Raw genomic sequence first — 20,504 nt, forward strand, 5'->3', positions numbered from 1 at the left:
GAACGAAGGTCGCCGTTACAATTTCGCCGTAAATCATTGCAAATCGTTGACGTAAAACGGCACGGGTAATTAGATACACTAACCTGCGACGGACCGCGTTTCTTGCGCGCCAGCGAGCAACAAAGAGGCATCTTGCTCCCGATTCATCGTATTTCTCTCGTTCTTCTGTAATGAATAATAATGATAACGTTTATTGCAAGATTTGGGATTGATCATTCGATTTAAAATTATTTTTTAGAATATTGTGGAATAAATGTTATCGAAAATGTTTTGATTTGGGAGAAAGAAGAAAAATATTTTTATTTATTGTTATCAATTTTTGAGATAACTTATAATTTTTATATTCAATAAAAATTTTTAATTATTCGCAATTATGTATATAAAAGTTAAAAATATATAGAATACAAATATCAATAAATAATCTATAAATAAAAGAACAATTTCATTAATGCATTTTCATTTTAGGAAACAATATCCTTATACAAATAACTACTAAGATTTTTCACGTAAGTTGCGACGTTATGGCTAATTTCGAGATCCGTGTTTATAGTCGAATCCTTTTAACTAAGACAATAGGGAGCCGTAAGAAGTTCTATCGTGAACGAAAAAAAAGGGGAGACAGTAAGATTTCGTCATTAATGACACGCCTCGTATTTTGTTTAGTAGGGAATCTACCCTCGTTAGGGATCGTTAGAGTTTTAATACCATAAAGTCTCCCTTGGAATCAGTGGCACGTGGTGTGCCAGTAAGTACATGGGTAAGCTTTCGCTTCTTAAATTTTTCCCCAAGAACGTTCATATTTTCATTTGATGTCATTAACGAATTACGTGTTATATTTTTTTTTTGGCGAAGTTATAAAAGGAAAATTGCGTTAAGGTGCACGTTAACAGGGATGGTTTATTAATCGTAAAAAAAAATAAACGTTTTTGTATATAGAGAAAATTGCGGAATGGTTTTTAAGGTTAGAATCGAATGATTTTATTAAGACTTTACAGGTTGTGTTTTTTTAAGATCATAGACGGAGGAATAAATAATAAATTACTAGATCATTTTTTATTTTCTAATATAAATTAAAATACCTGTAAACTTTTCAATTCTTTGAAAGAAAAGAATTTTTTAATTCCATCAATTGTCATAACTTTTATAATCTCTTCAAGAAAATATTTAATGTACTAGCATAAGTGATTCAAACCAATGATTTAACACATCCACATCCATATAAAATTGAGTCTCGAATTATTTTAATTACAAATAACATTATGATACAATATAACACACGAGGAAGAAGCGCGCACGACTGAATTAGATGGCGCACAATCCGTCAAGGCTACAACAAAATCACTTATAGACGGCGTAAATGTCGCTGTTCAATTACATTTAATGCCGTGGCGGACACATCACGAGTCTAAGGCCATAATCGATGAATAAGCGAGCTTCGCGGATTCCGTGGAAAAGCGGCAAATGTGATTTTAATGTCAAGCGGCTCACGAGGCCTCGTATTTTCCATGGGCGTGTCTCTAACGACCGGACTCTCGATGGCCCGCAGCTACTTTTACCATTTTGTTACGTTACGTTAGGTTATGTTGCATTCGTTCGTGGCTCGCTGATGCTGCTCGGCGCATCTATTATGAATTGCGAGGCGGGTCGGACTATTTCGAATGGGAATTGTGAAAGTTGTATGTATTTGTGAGATTTAAAGTGGTTTTAGGTGAAGTTAGTGAAGTGGAATTGGTGAAATGTTGATTTGAAGAGAGATTTCAATGGATGATGTATGTGATGTCTTTTGATTTTCAATTGATACAATTATCATTGATTAAACTATTTATTTATTATAACTATTCACAATTAATTTTATTTGAAATCTAATGTCAATGGCTTTCTCCAATGAATCACATCATTTAAGTTTAATAATTATATGATTATAATTGAGTCGTCAAGATTCGTTTCGGTTCTGTTTTATTGAGCTCTTCAAGAGTACACCTATAATTTATAACGTGCTTTCGGTATAAGCCTAATGGAAAAATGCATAGCCAATTTTATACACAGGTGCCAAGTCAGATTATTAGTTGGGGCAACTGAACGAGGAAGAAAAAGATGATAGACAAAAGAGAATAAGACATGAAAGATTATGAAAATTGAGATTTAATTTTTGAATGAATTGTCGATCATATGTAATTTCTTCACACAAATTATAAGTATGAAAAATTGATATTATGGTTTTTATATTAGTTTTATATTTATAGTTGTATACGTTATCATATATTATATATAATTAATTTGTATTTTAATTTCATGAAAATTAATTTTAAAAATTAATTAATATATCGTGTCATTTTTAAACATTAAAATCTATATTTTTTTATCACCCTGTATATATACATACATATACATATAAAACAAAAAAACAAAAGTTTCGTCCTCGTTTTCAACGCGGATATCCCTTCGGATGAATAAATGTTATTCAATATCCCTCGCGTTCCGTCGACAGATTTTCATTTACGGATCGCGGACCCTATGTATGGGGATTCAAAACCAACGCGGGTATCGCTGTATCAGCGTCGGCGGCCGCTCCAAGCGTGTTCCGCGGTGTTCATTTCAATTCGCCTCTAATTGAACGCTGTTCAATATTGACGAGTTAAATAATTGTCTTTGGAAAACTGAGCTCTGCGTAACCGTTAATCATTCCTCTCGTCGGCTCGTCGCGTTGTGCACGCGATCCCATAATAATTCGCGTCCTGCCGCGAGGATGGAGAAAAATGAAAAATGAAAAATATATTCAACTCGTATATATTTATTCGAGATGCACAAGCACAGGAATTTTAAATGATAAAAATTAAATGTTACGTTGGTACGTTTGAAATCTTGTTATTTCAGATATTTAATAATCTGATAATCTGATCTTCGATATCATATATTTATCAAATTTTATGCTCTTCGTTCAAATAATATCTTTAAATATTAATCTTTTCAGAGATATATATTTAACTTTTTTTAAATTTAAATTATTCTATATATATAAAAACTAAAATCTGTCGAAAAATTCTTTACTACAGAATCTTTTAATATGAAGAATAAAAAATGTCGAAAAATTGATAATATTTTATTTTGACAATCACAAGTAAATATATTTTTTATTTTTAAAATTTTTATCACTTTGCTGAGATTAATTTTATGTTTATTAACTTTATGTATCAACGAAATGTTAACAGAAGAGAATAAAACATATTTTCAAAAAATGAGAAAAGAAAAAGAGAAAAACAAAATGATTAAAAAAATAAGAATAAAAAATACGAGCTAATCGAAGGATAAGTATCGCGGTCCCCAGCATCATAAGCAAGTAACAACCCATGCATTCTCGGACGTAAAGATGTCTCGGCAGTCGGTTCAGTTATATCTTCATTATAAGACCGACAGACTTACGTACTGCCGCGGCAGGCTCGTGGTGCTCAAAATTATGTGCCGCCCGCAGTTATCATTGCCTTCAGGGTCAGCTGCACGAATAATTGGCTTCCACCCATATAATATCCTACGTATACTCCTGGCCGAGTTGTGTCCGCGTGTGTAAAAGCTATTCTACGTCCCACGATTATCCTTATAGTTGATTCGATTCATTGGCAAGTTAATCATTATATTCGATCATAGCAAGATCATATGTTAGGCTGATGAAATCCTTTCATAATTTTGGCGATACAAATAAACTTTAGAATACAAAGTTTTTATTACATAAAATATCTTTAAATTTCACGCAATAAATTCATTTCCAATTTACTTAATTCTTAACTTTATTCTTTACTTCTAATAATTTTTTACTTAACCTCTATCTTTTTCTTATATTATTATTCTATTGCAAATCTATTTTCAAACCTAACCTCTATTTTTCACTTCACTCAACTATTCCACGGATGTGGACCATTGTACATAAAGCAACGAGCAACCGTCGTGCTTATCCGGTCGCTACGAATTCGCGACATCGTTCGAGGGTACCGAGGCGTGCCAAAGGGTAAAAGGAAGCGGCTACAGACCGGAGAAAGGAAGATCCTTCTCCTTCGTCTTCTTCTGCTTCGGGGTGCCTCGAACCGCGTTTGAGAATGCAGATACATAAATTCATGAGCGAAGTAACAACCGGTGACGCCACGCTAGCTTCCGTGCCGCGGTGAGCTGCGTCGCGCGGCAATCGTATTCATGAACCGACACGGTAATTAAGGACACTAGCTCGCCTTGCAGCCGGAAGTCGCATCGGGAATCCTCCCTGCGCGGTCTGGAACATCGCCGGAAATACTTATGCATTCCGTTCGTTTCGTAAAGAAAACGCGAGTAGAACACACACTGGAATCGCGGTGCGACTGACGCGACGTCTGCACCGAAAGTTCGATAAACTCTAGCGACGCCTAGCGAGTTAACGGACGAAGAAGAGCGTGTTAAAGTGATTGTTGGAGATAGTGATTTGATAGATGGCGCAGGAGGTAACATAGATCGTTGTTCTTTACTTTCAAATTATTTTATTTCATTTCTATCTTTGAATTTTTCTAACATTTGTTCTTTAAATCAAATCGCATTTCATTATTTTCTACTATAATAATATTATTTATTTAAAAATTTTCTTTTCGAATCGAATTCATCTAAACCAACCATTTTTACAGGTTAATTTTCCATTTTCCTGCACACGAAACGAATTCTTTGCTACTCAACTCAGCGAACGGTGTTACACGACACCGGTAATTACCGTCTAAAAGCGATCGTTGCTTTTCTAGCAATTAAACATCCAAGGCTTATCTATGAATCTTGAATGCAAACGTCGATATTTCATACGGATAGCCTAGATACAAGTAAGAATCGCGCGCAGCTCGCGTTCACCGTGATACTAACTAGGCGAATGCGTCGTTGACTCGCAGCCTAGCGATGAACAAAAGAAGCCAGCGAGACTTAACATATTAGCGTTAATTAAGGCAATTATGTCTCCGCGTGGCAAGCATGAGAGTGTGTCCGCTACAGCTCCACTCATCCATATTCAACAGCCGTTTCCGACTGGAGCTACGAAGCCAACATTGCAACAGACGTCGTCGTCGTTGTCCTCGATTGTCGTTGATGTCTTTTGAAGGTGCTTGTTGACAATCATCGTGGGACTGTCCCGTTCACCTAACCTATTAAGTCCGGAGGTCATTACAATCCATGAAGTTTTACGTAATGTTATTTATAATGTATTTGTAAATTCTAACCTAATCCAAATATTTTGTACAATTATTTTAAAATTAATAATTTAATAATCGCTTTATTTAGCACATTTTTAAATTATATCTTTATGATATTGAAAATAATACTCAAATTATTTATCAATCAGAAATTCCGATTAATTTTTTCCCTTATTATTTCAAATTTACTAAATAATTTTTTAATTTTATTACAGATAAAAAGACAGAACCGCCCGATAGAAAGGATAAAACAAAGTAAAAGGGAATGAAAGAGGTAAGAGGGGTAGTCGTGACCGGCTAGGTCGACTGGATATAGACGAAGTCCAAGGGGTGGTTGGCCGGAAGAGGGCGAAGAGGACAAGAGAGAGGCAGGAGGAAAGGAGAAAACCGGGCACGTCTAGGTTTTGCTATGACCAATGGCAGACGGGGACACAGCGCGCGCCGTTCGTATCGATCCAAGAGACTACGTTGGACTACGTCGAGTACCTCTCTCTCCCGGGTCACCTCATCCGTCCTTCGCGGATCTTCGTCTTCTGCGCCTTTCCCCGCCGTCCCGTGACGCCTTACGCTCCTCCCGTCCTCCTGGAATTTATAGCGGACTATTCTTGATTTCATACTTTTGCAGCTACGCCGAAAATCGACGCCTTTGAATTCTTCCCGGTGATTCCTTTTGTTTCATCGTTCTTTCAAGATAGTTGACTTTTAGGAAAGTTTATGGTACAGACGGAAACCTTCTTCAAGGTTTGAATTTTTTAGTTTATTTGGATGTACAACTTGATTCACTTGAATCACTTCTTATATTTTCGCTGCATTACGAGATTTAGAGGAATAGAGAAAATAAACTTTATAAAGAAATACTAAATGTTATATAAAGGAGTATTTATGTAATATCAAGTATTATTAGATTAATATTAGATATTATTATATATTTAATCGAAATGATTTATTGCTTCTATATTTATCATTAATGTTTCAGAAAGTGACACGTTCAAAGAACAAAAGATAAAAATATTTTAAGAGAGTAAACGCGCCTGCGCCGTAATCGAATCCCAGCTAGGTCCTCCCTGCGCTGCGACACGATGAATCGAGGGACAGAAGCAGGGATGTGACACGAGAGAGGGAAGGAGGAATAGTATGTCACCAGCCGTGGCGACACGCGCCTCCCGGTGACACTCTGCTGGACATGCGTACTCTTTCGACCTATCATTGCTGGGGTTATTAAAATTTTCGAGCCAATGAACATCCGCGGATTGAACGACAGGGGCTGCGCCCTCGGAGGGCCAGCTTTCCTCATGGTCAAGAAGGAGGTCTTTAGATTTTTACTTAAGCTTTTATATTCGATTATATATATATATATTTTAATCAAATTATCAATTTAGCAATATGTATTATATGCATATATAGATTTAAACAAATGTTGTTTTATATAGATAAATCATCTTAAGCCTTCTGTTATTAGTATTTTAATTCTATAAGTTGAAGTTTGTTCTAGGATACTATTCTTTTCTATATTATTTATATTATTTCTATCATCGAATAGAAAATATAAAAAAAGAGAAATATCTCAAACTCTTGTACATCATTGTACGTATATAGGAAGAAATAGAACAAGAGATAAAAAGAGAGAAGAGGCGGGGTGGAAGAGAACTAGGATGATTTTATGGTCGTGTAAGTTGGGCCAGGGTCATTGAGTGGTGGTTTTTGTTGTGAGCCACACTTGGCCGGGTCTCGAACCATCCAGCATCTCTCCTCCGTGTGTAACGCCCACTCCATTATCTCAGTGATGATGAGTGCGCGGGCGGGTGGACCTCGTAACACACATCAGTGGAAGGATTACCCTTCGTTCCACCGTCTCCTTGCCTGCCACCTTTCGACCGTCCCGACAGTTGCTTCTCGCGGTCGTCCCTTCTTACTTCGTTTCCTTCTTCTTCTTCTTCTTCTTCTTCTTCTTCTTCTTCTTCAGGATCGACTAATGGGCAAAGTGATTTGCGAGCAAAAAATAAATTGCCCAGGAATTTTTCGATGACGGAACGGATTGAGGATATCGTTGTGATATTGGTTCAAAAGATCACAGATGGTGCTTCCAAAAATATGAATAATAAAGTAAATGATTGAATAAATTTTAAATTTTCATCCAGTTTATATCATTCTTTATTTGCTAATCGAGAATAAGAAAAATTATATAGCAGATATAAAATTTTATTATAATAATTAATTCATTGTATAATATATGTGTATATACCTGTATCATAATTTAATAATCAAGATTGAATAGAAAATAACACTCGAGATACTGCATCAAAACACAAACACTTTTGATGAAAACATTTCTTCATTCTAAAATGATCAAGATAATTTCTCATTCAGAAAACTCTCAGAATTATGCTTGTTATCCTGCATAAAGGTTCACCAGTCATTCTTAGGTTACCGGATCTGGCATTTTAGAAGGTTGTCACGTAGGAACAGTAAACTGACGATGCCGGTAGGTGGATCGACTTGCCAACAGTGGAGCATCCAGTGGTCCCAGTGACCAGGGACAATCTTATCTTCCGTGGAAAAAAATTGAGATGTCGGTTCGCGTCTTTGTGAACTTCTGCACGGATATACATAACCGGCGTGGCCGTATCAGGTTCTCTTGCCTCTGATGCGAGCAGATAGAACCAGACCTGAGAAAGCTTTACGCGTAATCAGACCCGTATCCTCGCACATATTAACGAGGCGGACGCATGATCCGCGTCTTTCAGATCTGCATCGCGGACACAAGAGCAGCGACAAATCGGCTGGAGTGACTCGACCGCTATTTCATTCGTTGAAGATATTGTATTCGAGAAATTATTTTATGTCAAATATAGCTTAAAAATTAAGAATCACTGCTGCTTCTCTGATTATACGATCCCATAATCCTCACAATTAACACCAACAATGTTCTACTTGCTACTTTTAAACAAACGTTTCCTTTAGTTTCAAGCTTCGTTGCCAAGCGAGAAAGGAAAAGAGAAAAAAACAAGACAATTTCAGTCTCGATGAATAATGCACAGGAAACAGGAGAGGTGCAGCCGCGAGCGACATTATTCCCGGCGTTTCCCGAAGGAAATTAGGAAAGGCGGAGCGAACGTGGCGCCTCGTATCGCGCCACGGCTAGTCACAAATGTAATATTCAGGAAATAATACAACCGTCGACGTCCTGTCTCTCGTTCTTTTCCCTTTTCTTATTCTTCCTGGACGTTTTAATAGAAATCATAAATAGAATCAAATAGAAATCCAGAGAACGCATTACGCTTCCTGCGATGTCGTTTCATTCGTATAAAAGCAGTAAGTTTGATTTATAACACCGATTTAGAGGTTAGAAATTTCAAATCGAATATAAAAACTATTTTCATCGCGTATAATCACCAATCATTTCTTTACATTTTTCTTCAAACTCGCTTCGTTCTGCCATAGAAAAATGAAAATATTTCCCAGTAAAAGTACGAGAAACGTAAAATATAGAAACGAGAGCGACTGTTAATAAGAAGCACGAACGAATCCGCTCTAGCGAATTCCATCCAAGCGGTGGCGCTGACGGCGCATAAATACGTATTAAGGTATAAAAACAGTTTACAGCGCGTATCTTTCGAAGGATCTTATATTTCCATGGTGTTCCCTGTGTTGGGGGAGAAGTGTTGTTCGGAGGCGTACCGAACTCTTGCCTTCATTTTGTCCTAAAGCGACAAGCTTTAATATCCTGGCCCGCTCGTTTTGCTCGTTCCCAGTCTTGCTTCCATCCCTCTCCCTTCCCACGCTTCTTACCATCCTTTTTCCCTCTACCCAGTATCTCAAGCCCGCTACGAGGTGAAACTTTAATACAATTTCATTTGGCTCGCGCTGACAAACTCACCTCTCTCTCTCTCTCTCTCTCTCTCTCTTTTCCTTATTCTCTTTCCTTTCGAGCAACTTCCCCTTCGCAGTCGCTTCTTTACTGCCTGCTGAAGACTATTTATAACCTTAACCCTCCTTGGAGCATCGGAGGGAAATGTTCTTTGTTCCCAGCTAACGGGACACGAACAAACAGAATCGCGGGTTATTCCAGGAGGACATTAATAATTTGTTGGTCTATTAGCGTGGCCTTTGTCGAATTCGGTAATTATCCGATAATGTTTCTCGGGGATGAGGATTGTTTGAACTGGGAATATAATCGGATAATTAGGAATTGATGAATGTCGATTTGTATCGTCCATGGTTTTAACGAGTATTTTCGTATTTTTTGATAAACGATTATCAAAAATATTATGAAGATATTTTTTGAGAAATCATTGCGTCAAGATGGAAAATCGACACGACGAGGATATTAAAATTTGACGATCGCTCGGAGTGGGTTATAGTCTTCGCACCGCTGCTTTTCTTCTCACCCCAAGTCAGAGGCGAGCCGGTAGAGGATCTGTGGACGTTAAACGCTTTTAAAATTTAACTTTCCGACGAGTTACTCCTGGACTCGCGAGGAAATCTCCGCGAAAATTTACTTTCTTTCCGTTTCTCCTGACAACGCAACAGATTGCCCGGGGAGATTACCCTCCCCAACTAAGTTTCGCGCATTTCTGACGCTTAACTCTCGGATACCATATCACTGATCTTTTTTAAAAGATCATTCTAAGCGTTGAATGATATACAATTAAACTTAATCGTCAATGTATGCACATTATTAATTATAATTAATTAACGATTAATTTATATTAAATTTCCATTTAATTATAAAATTAAATATACGAAAAGCAAGTTTAAGGAAAAGTTTAATACGAGTAAAGATCCTTCTCACCTATTTCACCAGACTAATAAGATGCGCGTTAACCTTCTTCTTCTTCTTCTTAACGTTCAAATTACGGTTCGTCTGTGTTCGTTCTTTCGCAGGAACACACAGTTGGACGTCTGTATCTCGGCTTTCAATATATCTCAATTATATCGTAAATAAAATATGACCGGCTAGTTGCGTGCACCCGGTAAATTGGTAGTCGAGGTGTCCGTTAGCGAACCTGTTCTCCTCCTCTGTCTTCTTTCTCTTCTTTAGTCTCTTTAGAACAGGGCTGGTGGAACACATAATGGCCGTTTTTTTGTTCTTAATTCGATTTTTCTATCGATACGGGTTAGGATGCCGTATCCTTTCTACGAGCAGTCCTGATATCATGTATTTTTCTCAAAGTAAGCCTGAATATGTTGTCATTAAGAAATGATTGATTAATGACGGGTTGTTAAGCAAAAATTTTCTTACCTTTGTTTTTTTATTCGCTCTTTTATATTAAGTATAAGTAATCTTGAGCAAAAGGAAATTTTTTGCTTAGTTTTTTTTTTTTTTTTCATTAATGATACACTCTCGTAAAAATGAACTTTATATGTTAATTATTATATTCAATCATTTCTTTTATATTACTTATAAAAGAAAATAAAAAAAAATTTATTTCAGCAATACAAAAAAAAATCGAATTCTCGGAAGATCTTATACTATAATAAAATATCAAGAATTAATTATAACCTATTAAAAACGACCATATAAATTAATGTTCTTCAAACTAGAATCAGAACAGAGCCATACTTTTTAATCTCATTGTCAGCCTTGCCAGCGTTTGATCGATGCGAAATTTGTTGGCAAAATTGCGTGAAAAAGGGACTTCGTTAAAAATGTATAGAAGGAAAGATGGTGGCCCACCGTGATCCCTTTCGAAAGGTTCTAGAGAAGATCCTAGATATCTGTCGACTACTGACGGCAAAGATTTATCCGTAAGTAATCACAGGGTTCGTCCCGGTTAAGGATTGTTATTGGTGCATTTTAATGCGACCCCTCCCTGACCGGGTTATTATTATTGCGGTTGTCCGAGAAAATTAGCGGTTCGTCGATCGGGAACGCTTGCGAAAGGGGGCGGACACGTCGACCGTCCGACGAAGATCCATCTGTCACAGCATGGCCGCTCGCAATTCGTCAGTGGCACGAAGGTCTGCAGGATTGAAAAGTTTATCCCGGCGAAATTTACGTGCCTCTTCCTGTACGCGAACAGATTTCTTTGCCAGAGTCGAGATGAAAGCGCGTTAACCGAATGTTTTGAATGGAATTTTCGACGAGATTGGAGAGGTTAGATCGAAAGTGAAGCGATTTTTGAAAATTATATATATTTATAATTATATAATAAATTAAAAATTAAAAATAAATTAAAAATAAAAATTATATATATTTGTAATTATAATTTTGTTCATAATATTTTTTTGTATTAATATGTGAGAAAGTTGGGAATTTATTGAAATTTAAGTAATTAAAAAATTATTATTGTTAACTGTTTTTATTTTGTGTTTGAATCATTAATTATTAAATTTATATTATTATAATATAAAAAGTAGTTTTAGTAGATCTATTGTATAACACATACAACTATTGCAATGAAAACTTCATACTTTTGCATGAAAATTATCAGATGATTTTTAATTTAGAATATATTTCAGGTGTACAAATTCTTACACCTGCTGATTCGTCAAGGGTTGTTCCGCTTCAGTCCATATTTATTTAAAGAGGACACTTTTGGTCACGCTAGAGTCACCTGCAATGTATTTCTAAATTATCATAGAATTATAATTCAGTCTCGAGGGTTAGCATTATCTGAAAATGATAATCTTGCAATATAAAACATAAATAAATAAAATTTTAGAATTATATAGAATTTTTGTGATTTTATAATTTTAATTTTTTTAAACTATTATCATATTCGTAATTCTAAATTAAATTTATCTTTTAAATATTATATATAACCTCAAATATTTATTTATTTTATTTTACATATTTTAACATATTTTATATATAAAAATATGTTAACACGCTTAAGCAAATCTTTTGAATGAAGATAAATTTGATTCTAGTCAAAATTGGAATTGAATTTCGAATTCTCATTAAAGAATAGTATCGAACGAATGAAAACAAGAGGTCCTTAATTACAGGTTATCCAGTCTCGTCGATATAATAACTATCTTCAAAAATGACGCAGGGTTTCGTTCATCACGTGATTTATGCCCGGAAAATAGATCGTGCCCGTGAGGCTAAATCGTCTCCGATATTTTGAAATAAGAAATCAGCCCAGTCTTCGTTGAAAGAAAACGGTTAATAGGTAGAAAGTGGAAGACACGTCTTGAGCTACATGTGCAAATGGTAGACATAAACCCTTTATAAATCATCGTTTATACTTGTCATACAGTTTAACAGCGGGAAATCTATGCAACGGATGCAAAAAGCATCGTAGTAAGTCGTATCTGACCAACCGCGAAGATCGTATCGTTTATGCGAATCCTATTCTAATACACTCTTACATCTCTGAATATTAAGATTTAACATTGTCTGTAAATATTTAATTGTTTACTTCAATTGTTCACAAATTTATTGATTCCATTTTCGAAAATGATTCGTGATAACCTAATTTATTTAAAGCCATTTAATCTTAAATTTTTCTCCAATTGCCAATCGTTTCATAATCTTAATTTCACTTACTTGCACGTGATATGATGCTCTTGTTGAATTCTTGACACGATCAAATCAGACCTACAGAGGAAACTCTAACTGCACAGAAAGATGAAATAAGCTGACTCTATTACGATACGGCAAGTCGCGCAGGAATTCGTATTAATCGTTAAAAATTACACAGCAACAGCACTGGGATGCAACGAATCGAATCATGGAACAGAGCGCGTAATCATAGTTTTCACCGGCATTGCAAACGAATTAATTCAGTCGGCGGCGAGTCACCCAGTAGATTAGCACGGCAGAACGGTGGCCATGCGCGTCGTAAATTTTCGTTTTCTCGTCGCGTTATGTATTATGCATTTTCTGTCCACCCGGCTACAACTGGCCGTATTTAGAACTCTTGACAATTATCTTTCCGCTGGGTAAGAAGCCATGTAATATTCATGGCGTGGATTGTAAAGTGGACGAACGGTCGGCACACAATACCCGTAGATTCTGAGATTGCGCGTTCACCGTGACACTAATACCGGAAAGGAAACGGAGAAAATCAGTCTTAATTGGGACATACCGCAAAAGACGACCATACTTTATTTAATCTTAGAATGCAGCACTTGACTTCTCATCACGATTTGTCCTTTGATCCATTATTTATTATCACAATTCGTAAATCTAACCTCCTCTTGTCACATACTTAGTATGATATGTTTCTTAAAACTCTAAGAATCAGATCTTCATTATTTTGAAAATGGCTATTAAGAAACATATAATTATATAAAATACTTTAAATATTATATTTTCGAAATATTTTGTATTTTCTATTATTCAAGTAATCTTGATTATTTTATAATTTAATTATTTCATATACACATAACATTTATATAATTAATATCTTCTCTTTAATTTCTAACCTCTTTTCATAAAATACACACACTTTCCATTATATTTCACTATACGTATCTCACGCTTCTACCTTAACTCGAACCAAAAACTCTGCTCAATCTTCGCGTTAATTACGAGCCGATCATACTCGAGTAGCATAAAGGCAGAAAATTCCTTCGCGTCGCGAGCGTAAATCCAGGAACTAATTTTGCCGTGGTAAAACGCAAAACGTTGGCTGACACGTCGAGGAGATAGGTAATTCGAGATGTCGTGAGATGCAAGGAAGAGGTCGAGAATACTTTCACGCCTATCAGTCTCGAGTCTTATTTCACAAGTTCATCTTAGAATTTCGTGGTTTTTGAAATAAACATCCATGTGATAGTAAGCATAATGTAACACTACTGATATGAAAGAATCGTTTACAAAAAAGTTACTAGATTAAGCAGAGAGTGAAATTTATATTAAAATAAATTATAATATTTTAATATTTTTTTTAATGAATTCTTTTTAATATTATTGAATCATAGATGATTCATATAAATTTTAATTGTTTAATTGAATTTTTTAAATATTATACATAATTATACAAAATACAAATACTGCAAAAAATAAATTACTAGCAATTATTAATTCACAATTATATATATTCTAATATCTTTACTAAAATAATCTATATTTACGAAAACACAATATTTCTTGAATTTTTCTATCTATCTCGCGTTCCTTTTATCGTAACTATCGAATGGAACATTAATATTTGTCAATTATCCTAGAACCCTCCAATGTGCGCGATTCATCGTCGAGACACGCAAGGGTCCACTTCCAATGTGCGACATAGAAAGCAATTATAATTCTTCGTTCGTATCGTCCACGTTATAATTGAGGTTCCGATAATGGACGGCCAAAGAAGATTAGGAACAGAGATCGTTCACGTGGTCCACTTTTCCGGACAAAGAAAATCTAACCTAGAAATCAGAAAAAGTATGAAGAGAAGAAAGAGACTGCCTGAAGGGGAAGAAGAAAGAAGATACGCGTCGAGGGAAAAAAGAGGAAAGGAGAAAAGAATATAGGTAGAGAGGGAAGTTGAGACAAGGAGAGAGACTCGTACGTATAGTCTCGATGACTTATGTGGCTCTGACGCTATCAGCAAAGCGTCTCTGGAGTCCAGTCCGAGCCTCGGAACAACGCTTCTCGTAAATCATCGCGATCCACCCACACACCAGTATCGCTCCTCTCACCGCAGAGAGTTCGAGCTTCAAGTTCGAGATGCGATATGACAATTAACGAGGTCAAAAGGGAGAATGAAGTTTACTCACGAACAACCATACTCTTTTTCTATCATTCCTTTATACAGAATTATTCTTTATACTGAATTTATTAGCAATTGGAAATCTATTATAATCAAATCTATCATTTCATTATGAATCGAGATAAGTTAGGTTAGGATAAGTGGTTTCATAATTTAGAAAGGAATGTTTGAAGTGATTCAAGTAAGTAAATTTATCTTTTATAATAAAATTTCGAGGTAAATTTTATATTTAATGAACAAAAATTATAAAAATTATATTTCGATTAATATTTAATTTTTATTCAAGCCTCTATCTTAACCTCTTCGACAGCAGAAACCACTATATCATACAAAAAATTAGACACAGAAAACAGTATGATTCTCAGAAGTCGGTTTGAGACGTATCTCCGTCTCCCACAAAGGGAGATATCGCGCTACAGCTATGCGACCAAACGAAAGCAAACTCGACTAAGCCAAGAAAAAGAGAAAGATCATGGGGTCCTTTGATTGTCGTCGGTGGCAGGGTGCACCCGTGGAGATACAAATGACAATGATACTACTGTAACCGAGCTACTGCGTTCACGGTTATCAAGCGTTGTGATCGTCGGGCTACTAGAGGCCTTCTTTTTTCGGCCGACAGTTGGCTAACTCCCACGCGAAAAAAAGCGTAGGCAGTGTAGCATTTTTATTAGGGCAATTCGCCGGGTGCCCACGAGCGCTCGTTGACGTTGCGATCATACGTTTCTTTTAAAATTTTTTTTTCGAGTTGCCACCACTTAGCTCGTTTGGTTATCATTGAAGTGATTTTACTTTGTTCTTGGTAATTGAACGTTTGATACTTATTTATTATTTTGGAAGATTTTAATGTTTGAATGAAATGATTTGAATTAGATATGATTTGTAATTTAATAGTTAGAGAATTTTGTAATAGTTAGAGAATTTTATATTTTATACATTGAATTTAATATGTTCTTTTTTAGATTTTTTAATCTAATATTTTTTATATAAAATATTTTTTGAAATAATTACATTCTATTCATTGTATGAAACAATAATTTTTAAAGAAACAATAATTTAAATTTTTACTAAATTATTTTTCTAGCATTATTTTTCTAGCATTATTCTACTATGCTATACAAGTATCCACATGTAGTAGGTCTATCTCAATATCAAGATTATTGTCAACCATACTCAGTATCGAATGGTAGTCATGATTTTCGATGCAACTATACTGAAGACGCGTAAATGCAACTTGTGGTCTTTGGGAAGCGTTGTAGTATTGCACACTGAGAGATGTCCTCAGGATAAACAAGCAGGCTTTGTTCTACGCTTATGAATAAAACATTCGATAGTGCATCTCCCGGAGCTATACCGTACGTATACCACGCTGCTGCAATCCATTACTTTTACTCAAGTCCAAGCCCTTTTCCATCATCTCCTGTGACATTTCTCTAGCCTTCCCGTTTGCATCCATTTTTATTTTCTCGCTATCGCTTATCTTATTTTCAAACTAACTATCGCACAAAATATTTTCTCATTAAATTAGAATTATCTCCATAAATTGAATATTTTTTCATAAATGTATTTATCTCTTTTTCAGTTGATTATTATTTTTCACTCATTTAAGCATGATATTCGAATTGAAATCAATATCAATAACTAAGTAACTAACGTTCTACCACTAGAAGAAAGAAACAAAATCAACTTTCGAATTGACCATAAGAAACAAGGTGTACAAGGCGAAACTCGTGCGGCGGAAGCTTTTAACGCCATACTTTCCTTTCAGGAAAACGGGAACGAGGAGCCTCTGTGGAAAAAAGCATCAACGAAGAAGGAGATGGTACGATACGGAGTCTGGAGGAACACGGTCGACTTCGTGAAGTTAGAAGAGAGAGCGTGGAGAGTGTCTCAATGTCTCCCAGAAGACTGAACCTAAGCAATTTGTGCTTTCATTCGCACAAAGCTCGAGCGCCGAGGAAAATGCCGGCGTAAAAGAGAAGTTAAAACTATGCCGTCGTTCTTATTACTGCCTGGAGCCACCCTGACCTATCCTGACTCCACCCCTCCCTTACTCGTTTCTTCTTCCTTCCACTCGAGGAAGCTTCCCCCTTTTTTCTCCCCCTCTTTGTTGGCTCCATCCATGGCTTCTTCCCTTTTAGTTGTATCTCGCTTGAATTAACGGCGCGAGTAACTTTCTTTCCGCTTACTTCGGGCTTGATTAAATAATTTATAAGCCAACACAGTGGAATGTCGCGTTACGGAGGGGTGGATGCTTCTTTTGCCTCGCCTTTGCTGGATTCTCTCTGTGATCGTGGATTGGGGTGGATTGGAGTTTGCTGTTTTGCGACACGATGTTTTTCGAGGGAGCGGTGGAATGGAAACTTTAAAATTAAGGGATGGTGTTAGGATTGTATTGGTACTTTCAATTCGTATTTTTTCTTTCAATCTTTCGATAAAGATTATTTTGGAACAAAAATGTAGAAAAACGATAGATTATGACGTTATTTTTGATGCATTGTATAAAATTATCCAAAAAATGTGATACAATTATTAAAGGAAGAAGCAAAAATAAAAATGGAATGATCTCAAAAATCTGTAAACGATGTTCAATATTATGTGTTGTAATATGAGAAACTTCTCGTACACAGGTTTAACGTTGGCAACGAGGAATCAGGTATTCCAAGCCGGGAGCAGGGAATGGATTACACGTGGAAAATTATTCTGGCAAGCGGCATGTTTCAAACAATGCGGTCGGTTCCTCGGAACACGACCCGGCGATAAGCGGCTGCAACGTCGAAAATCGTAGATACAATAACGTAAATAATCGTTAGGTAAACAATAGCGTAGTTGTTGTTCGTTCCTGCATTGTTTACGCGGCTTGTCAACATTGTAAGTATATTTAATTTTTGAATAAATTTTTTCTGAAAAATATAAATGTATAATAGAAAATATAAAAGATGAATTACAAATTGCAGATCTTTTGTTCAAAAAATTAGAATCAATCGCAATTTTCAACAATTTTCGTGATTTTAGTAAAATTTAAAGATCTATATTTGATAATAATTTTTATTAAATTATGTTATAAAATCAACAATATAAGCCTTTTGTTCATATGATATATTGATCGTTTCATTAATTTTAATTTTTTATTACAAAGTTTAAGTTTATTTCTCTTTTAAAACATTTTTACTTTAATCTTGTACTAATATCTTAACAGATCAAGGACTATTCCAGTTCAATTTGTTTGAGATTCAAATATTAAGATAAAATATTGATTTCAAATATTTTTCATGGAAATGCTGCTATCACAGAATTTTATGGTTCGTTCAATATATAGTACTCCATAATAAAAATACGTATCATAATATACAAATTATTAATTTGCATATATATGATTAATTTTTAAAATTTGCAATTAAATAATAAATTCCATTTAATCTTTTAAGTTAAAAAATCGTTGAAAAATGACTCTAATTTTTTGATCTAGAAATTATATATAATTTCCTGTAATTTATAATCATTTGAAAATCCATATAACTCGATAACCCTATTTTGTTCATCTAGATTACATTTTCGAAATAAAGCTTTCCAATGCTTTAAAACGAAACACAAGCAGAATGAAATCACGACTCAAAGCGACCACGAAAACCTGAAGTTATTCGAAGGGAGCATTCTTATGACTAACACTGGAATATGTCGAATTTCTCGTGGCGGAGAGCAAAGAAAAATCAAGGGGGTCGCGAGAAGCACTTTGATTAAAATATGTCGCGCGGTTTTATTCGCGGCCCAGTTTCCCCCTTAAAACGCAGAAGAGGATGAAACTTTTTGTTCAGAATGGAATTTTGGAATTGCGAATGACAAGCGAGAAGCCGCGAGGGTTGTTGCGGCTGACCTATCTTTTGATGTTCGCCTTTTGGAGGAAGAAATCTCTGTTTATTACAAAATTGAGATTCTTTCAAATGATATTGTCAAAGATATTTTCAATGTTTGAGGATACTGATAATTTTATTGATCAGTAAGGTTTCTTTTATATAACATATTCATAGGAAATGATGGTTGGAATCGTGATGGCAATATCGCGAAACACGTGAGAATCTTTTCTATAGGCTAACGACAAAGGCTAACGTAACAGGCGAATGTAATTACAGTTTCCTCGTTATTTTCCGTCACGAATGCGGAGCAGAAAACTCGGTGAAACTTATCTTGCGTAACGATTGTTCATGATTCGTAACGAAACACGCGTGGCACGTTCAGGGAAGTATCGATCACAATTCGTGTGAATCTGAAAGCAAAAATGCCGAAGAATTATGATTAATTTTTTACATTTATATAATTTTTGTATAAATATATTTTTGCACAAAGATAGAAAGATATTAAAATATTGTTAAAATATTCGATAATACCGATTAAAAGTGCAAGTGTTCAAATGTACACGCATCTTCATAACAGATTGTTTTCATTAACTATGTTCCCTTGGCATGTCTAAACGTTGAATCACATCGATCAAATAGGGTTCACGGTGTGACTGCGACACGTCGAGTTGACAAAGAATGATCGTGCGTCGAGCCACGTGTGTTTCTTATACCATGATTGCTGGTTACTTTACATTTGTCTACGTGATTTTACTTGCTATGCGTCACATTCGTGCAGTCCATCAATAAACTTGTTTATATGGATCATATATTTTATTTTTTCTTTGTTTGTAGTTTGTATAAAGATTAAACTATCACCAAAAACATTATATACTTTAAACTCTTACTAATATTTAAAATATAGATTTATTTCATAAAATTTTATATTTATAAAACTCTTTAAGCATTATTAACAAAAGATAACTAATTTTAATAGAAATTCAACTATCATAAAATCTATAAAAAATTTCTTATAACAAATTTATAATTCACAAAGATATAAATTTTTTTTCAGTTACTGCATATATTACTGTATATATATCTCATATATGTAAGTATATGTATATAAAATCTTTTATCTGAAAATCAAAACAAAATCTTATATTTTGAAATCGATTTAAAGCATGTCGTTTCAAGAGTAGTCGGAAGGGCGAGGGGTGAGCAGAAGAGGCAGAATACAGAGGCGTGCAAAACGCGGTTTGCATTTCCGGCGTGGATAGAGGCCACTCTTAGCTTTATATAATTGCGAGCTTTCATATTTGATGTTGGCGAGCGGTTCGCATAGAGCCGTTGCCTTACACACGGCCCATTTCTAGCATTTTCAACCAGCAGACTGCGCGGCGACCTGCAAACACCGGTTTGTTTGAAGCCGGGATTTACCATGCGTTATTCCACGGATTTGCGGGAAATCGTGCGCCAGCCCTTCGTCCTCATCCCCTCTCCACCACACTTGCTGCCCTGCAGCAGGATTTTTGAGCCCTGAACACGGCGGACTGACTCTTTGCCTTTCCTTCACGTCACTTTGTCTACGTCGATTTTGGTAAAATTCATTTCTCTGAATCAGTTTTGAAACGTTCGATTCAAATTTTTCTTTTCCTATTTATCAAAATGTTTCTGTTTTTTCTCTTTTCCCTTCTTCCCTATCGAAGAGATTAGAGTATTGTTATAAAAATATCCAAGATGAAATTCCGATCTTTAAAGAATAAGAATCATAGAATGTATAAATGAGAATTTCTTATAAATTGTAATATTCGAATCAAAAATTTCAA

At 35.3% G+C, this 20,504-nt stretch overlaps 1 protein-coding gene and 1 long non-coding RNA gene across 4 annotated transcripts in view; one reads left to right on the forward strand and one right to left on the reverse strand.

The window, feature by feature from the left end:
• Nucleotides 1–2,082, reverse strand: part of LOC102681325 (ELKS/Rab6-interacting/CAST family member 1-like) — a 9,249-nt gene extending 7,167 nt beyond the window's left edge. The window contains exons 1-2 of the mRNA XM_031509337.1: nucleotides 1,080–2,082; nucleotides 84–165 (exon numbers count right to left, since the gene is read on the reverse strand). Coding sequence (XP_031365197.1) covers nucleotides 84–165; nucleotides 1,080–1,136 — 139 coding nt within the window. The 5' untranslated portion in view covers nucleotides 1,137–2,082. The remainder of the gene's footprint in view (nucleotides 1–83; nucleotides 166–1,079) is intronic.
• A 13,056-nt stretch (nucleotides 2,083–15,138) lies between these two features.
• On the forward strand, nucleotides 15,139–19,574 carry LOC116185267. 3 transcript variants are annotated; one of them, XR_004150068.1, is made up of 4 exons: nucleotides 15,139–15,644; nucleotides 15,941–16,812; nucleotides 17,473–17,713; nucleotides 18,389–19,574. It is a non-coding gene; the product is annotated as an uncharacterized LOC116185267 (long non-coding RNA). The 3 variants fall into 3 exon arrangements; XR_004150067.1 differs by having other exon boundaries at nucleotides 15,941–16,197; nucleotides 16,611–17,713; XR_004150066.1 differs by having other exon boundaries at nucleotides 15,941–17,713.
• The last annotated feature ends 930 nt before the right edge of the window (nucleotides 19,575–20,504 follow it).

The sequence above is a fragment of the Apis dorsata genome, unplaced genomic scaffold, assembly GCF_000469605.1.
Source record: "Apis dorsata unplaced genomic scaffold, Apis dorsata 1.3 scaffold_139, whole genome shotgun sequence".
In the NCBI taxonomy this organism is placed as follows: Eukaryota; Metazoa; Arthropoda; class Insecta; order Hymenoptera; family Apidae; genus Apis; species Apis dorsata.